This window comes from Oncorhynchus clarkii, chromosome 15 (assembly GCF_045791955.1).
Source record: "Oncorhynchus clarkii lewisi isolate Uvic-CL-2024 chromosome 15, UVic_Ocla_1.0, whole genome shotgun sequence".
Lineage (NCBI taxonomy): Eukaryota > Metazoa > Chordata > Actinopteri > Salmoniformes > Salmonidae > Oncorhynchus > Oncorhynchus clarkii.
Genome location: NC_092161.1, coordinates 1893364 through 1896507, shown reverse-complemented (window position 1 = coordinate 1896507; position 3144 = coordinate 1893364). Strand labels below are relative to the sequence as shown.

The 3144-nt window shown below is 51.0% G+C and overlaps 1 protein-coding gene across 1 annotated transcript in view; it reads right to left on the bottom strand.

Annotated features, from left to right (window-relative positions):
- Positions 1-764: 764 nt before the first annotated feature.
- The window catches only part of LOC139366650 (solute carrier family 35 member G2-like), a 15043-nt gene continuing 12663 nt past the window's right edge, over positions 765-3144 (bottom strand). The window contains exon 2 of the mRNA XM_071104325.1: positions 765-2840. Within this exon, the coding sequence (XP_070960426.1) occupies positions 1536-2816 (1281 nt within the window). The 5' untranslated portion in view covers positions 2817-2840 and the 3' untranslated portion in view covers positions 765-1535. The remainder of the gene's footprint in view (positions 2841-3144) is intronic.

The window sequence follows — 3144 nt, the reverse complement described above, 5'->3', positions numbered from 1 at the left end:
GAGACAGAGAGAGGTGAGAGAGAGAGAGAGACAGAGACAGAGAGAGGAGGGAGAGAGAGAGAGAGAGAGACAGAGAGAGAGAGGGGAGAGAGAGAGAGACAGAGACAGAGAGAGAGGGGAGAGAGAGACAGAGAGAGAGAGAGAGAGACAGAGAGAGAGAGAGAGAGAGAGAGAGAGAGAGAGAGAGGGGAGAGAGACAGAGACAGAGACAGAGAGAGGGGGAGAGAGAGAGAGACAGAGACAGAGAGAGGTGGAGAGAGAGAGAGACAGAGACAGAGAGAGAGAGAGAGAGAGAGAGAGAGAGAGAGAGAGACAGAGAGAGAGACACAGAGAGACATAGAGAGAGACACAAACACACAGAGAGAGAGAGACAGAGAGAGAGAGAGGGGGAGAGAGAGAGAGAGAGAGACAGAGAGAGGTGGAGAGAGAGAGAGACAGAGACAGAGAGAGGGGGAGAGAGAGAGAGACAGAGACAGAGAGAGGGGGAGAGAGAGAGAGACAGAGACAGAGAGAGGGGGGAGAGAGAGAGAGAGAGAGACAGAGAGAGAGACACAGAGAGACATAGAGAGAGACACAAACACACAGAGAGAGAGAGACAGAGAGAGAGAGGGACATACAGAGAGAGAGACACAGAGAGAGAGGCACAGAGAGACACACTGAGGCAGAGAGACACAGAGAGACATAGAGAGAGACACAAACACAGAGAGAGAGAGAGAGAGAGAGACACACAGAGAGAGAGGGACATATGTTTCATAAGATGAGGGACAGTGTCTGACAGACCAACCAACCTGAACATGGTCTCTATGCTTATTGTTATTGTTCAATGTATGGTTATTTTGATCCTTGGTTATTGTTGTTACTTTTGTCCCTTTGACAACATTGATTATTACTTTTTTTTATGTTAATATTGTAAATGTCCAAAGTAAGCTTTGGCAATATGCACATTAGTAACGTCATGCCAATAAAGTGTATTGAATTGAAATTAGAGAGAGAGAAAGAGAAGGAGAGCGAGAGAGAGAGAGAGAGATGTCTCTATTCTTTTAGTTCATTGTAAATACAACCCATATTTATGTTTATTTTCCCTTTTGTACTTTAACTATTTGCACATCATTACAACACTGTATATAGACATAATATGACATTTGAAATGTCTTTATTCTTTTGGAACTTCTGTGAGTGTAATGTTTACTGTTCATTTTTATTATTTATTTCACTTTTGTATATTATCTACCTCACTTGCTTTGGCAATGTAAACATAAGTCTCCCATGCCAATAAAGCCCTTTTGAATTGAATTGAGAGGAGAGAGTGACAGAGAGAGAGAGACAGAGAGAGAGACAGATAGACAGGGAGAGAGAAAGACAGTGAGAGAGAGAGAGAGAGAGAGAGAGAGAGAGACAGCGAGAGACAGCGAGAGACAGCGAGAGAGAGAGAGACAGCGAGAGAGAGAGAGAGAGAGAGAGAGAAAGACAGCGATAGACAGACAGAGAGAGAGAGAGAGACATGGAGAAAGAGAGAGAGAGATGGAGTCCAGGCTCTATTTAATGGGTGAGTTCAGTATCTCCTGGTAGTCCTGCCGTACAGCCCGGCTGACCCTATACAGCTTCACTCCCGTTAGAGTAAACACACTGGCCATGATGACCAGCCCCCCGATGACGTCGTAGATGGAGGGGACCATGCGCAGCACCATGAGCTGAAGCAACATGGCCACCACTATCTCCAGGTGCTGCACGGTGCTCACCAGGGCGGGGTGGAACTTGTTGAGGGCGTAGTAGACCCCCAGGAACGCCACGGTGGAACAGATACAGATCCCCGTGAGGTAGCCCCACGTCTCCCCATCCAGGGGGATGATCGGCTCCTGCATAACGAACATGGTGGAGGCGCCCCACACCGTGCCCGTCCAGCCGAACGTGAACAGGGCTGTCCACATGCTGACACGCTCCTTGATGGCCCGGTAGACGATCATGGACAGGGCTCCGGTGAGGCCGGCCATCACCGTCATGGTGTAGCCGAACGCCTCCTTCCAGAAGGTGAGGCGAGACTTCTCCTCGTCGGCCACATTGGGGATCATGACGAGACACAGGCCGAACACGCTGCCCACCACCGTCACCACGTCCGTGTAGCCCAGCCTCTCGTCTAACAACAGGAAGGCCATCACGCCACTGAACACCGTGGTGGTTGCGCGCCACATGATGGTACCGTTGCTGGGCGGCACGATGGCGAAGGCGGTGTAGGCGCAGGTGATGGAGATGACGTTGCAGACACCATAGAAGAAGAGGCGGAGGCGGTACCCCTTCGGGCCGAAGGGTTCCTCCTGGTTATAAAACACCACTGTGATGGACAGGACCTGGATCACAGACCGGATGAAGATCAGCTCCAGGGACGGCACTTTGGAGCGGTCTGCCGCCAGCCGCGTGATCAGAGCAACGCAGCCGTGAGCCACCGCTGCCCCGAACAACGCCATCCAGGTGACCCGGGACGCCAGGACGTTGGCCTCCCCGAAGCTAGCCAGCTGCCCCCCGACCCCCTTGTCCCGGCTCTGGGGCTCCACCCCTCCCCCCGATGGCCCCTTCCCCCCTAGCGGACAGGGGGTCTCTATGGTGCCAAAGAAAGTCCTCCTACTACTGTCTGTCACCAGTCTCTTAGCAGGGCTGGCCTCTGCAAACGACCCAAAGTCTTCAAAGGATGGAGCATCATCGTAACCCTCGTCTCCAGGCTGGGGGAAGTGGGTGGCGTATTTCACTGTGACGGAATTGGGGTGGATCTTCACCCTCTTCTTAGATCCTCCATACTGCTGCTGGCCCCCAGACACATCCATGTTCCTTCAGCAGATCAGAACACACTGGAGAAGGACAGAGGTCAGAGTTACTTCATGTACATACTACCTCAACCGCACATTGGCTAACCGGGCTATCTGCATTGTGTCCCATCACCCAACAACCCCTCTTTTACGCTACTGCTACTCTCTGTTCATCATATATGCATAGTCACTTTAACCATACCTACATGTACATACTACCTCAATAAGCCTGACTAACCGGTGTCTGTATATAGCCTCTCTACTGTATATAGCCTCGCTACTGTATATAGCCTCTCTACTGTATATAGCCTCTCTACTGTATATAGCCTCGCTACTGTATATAGTC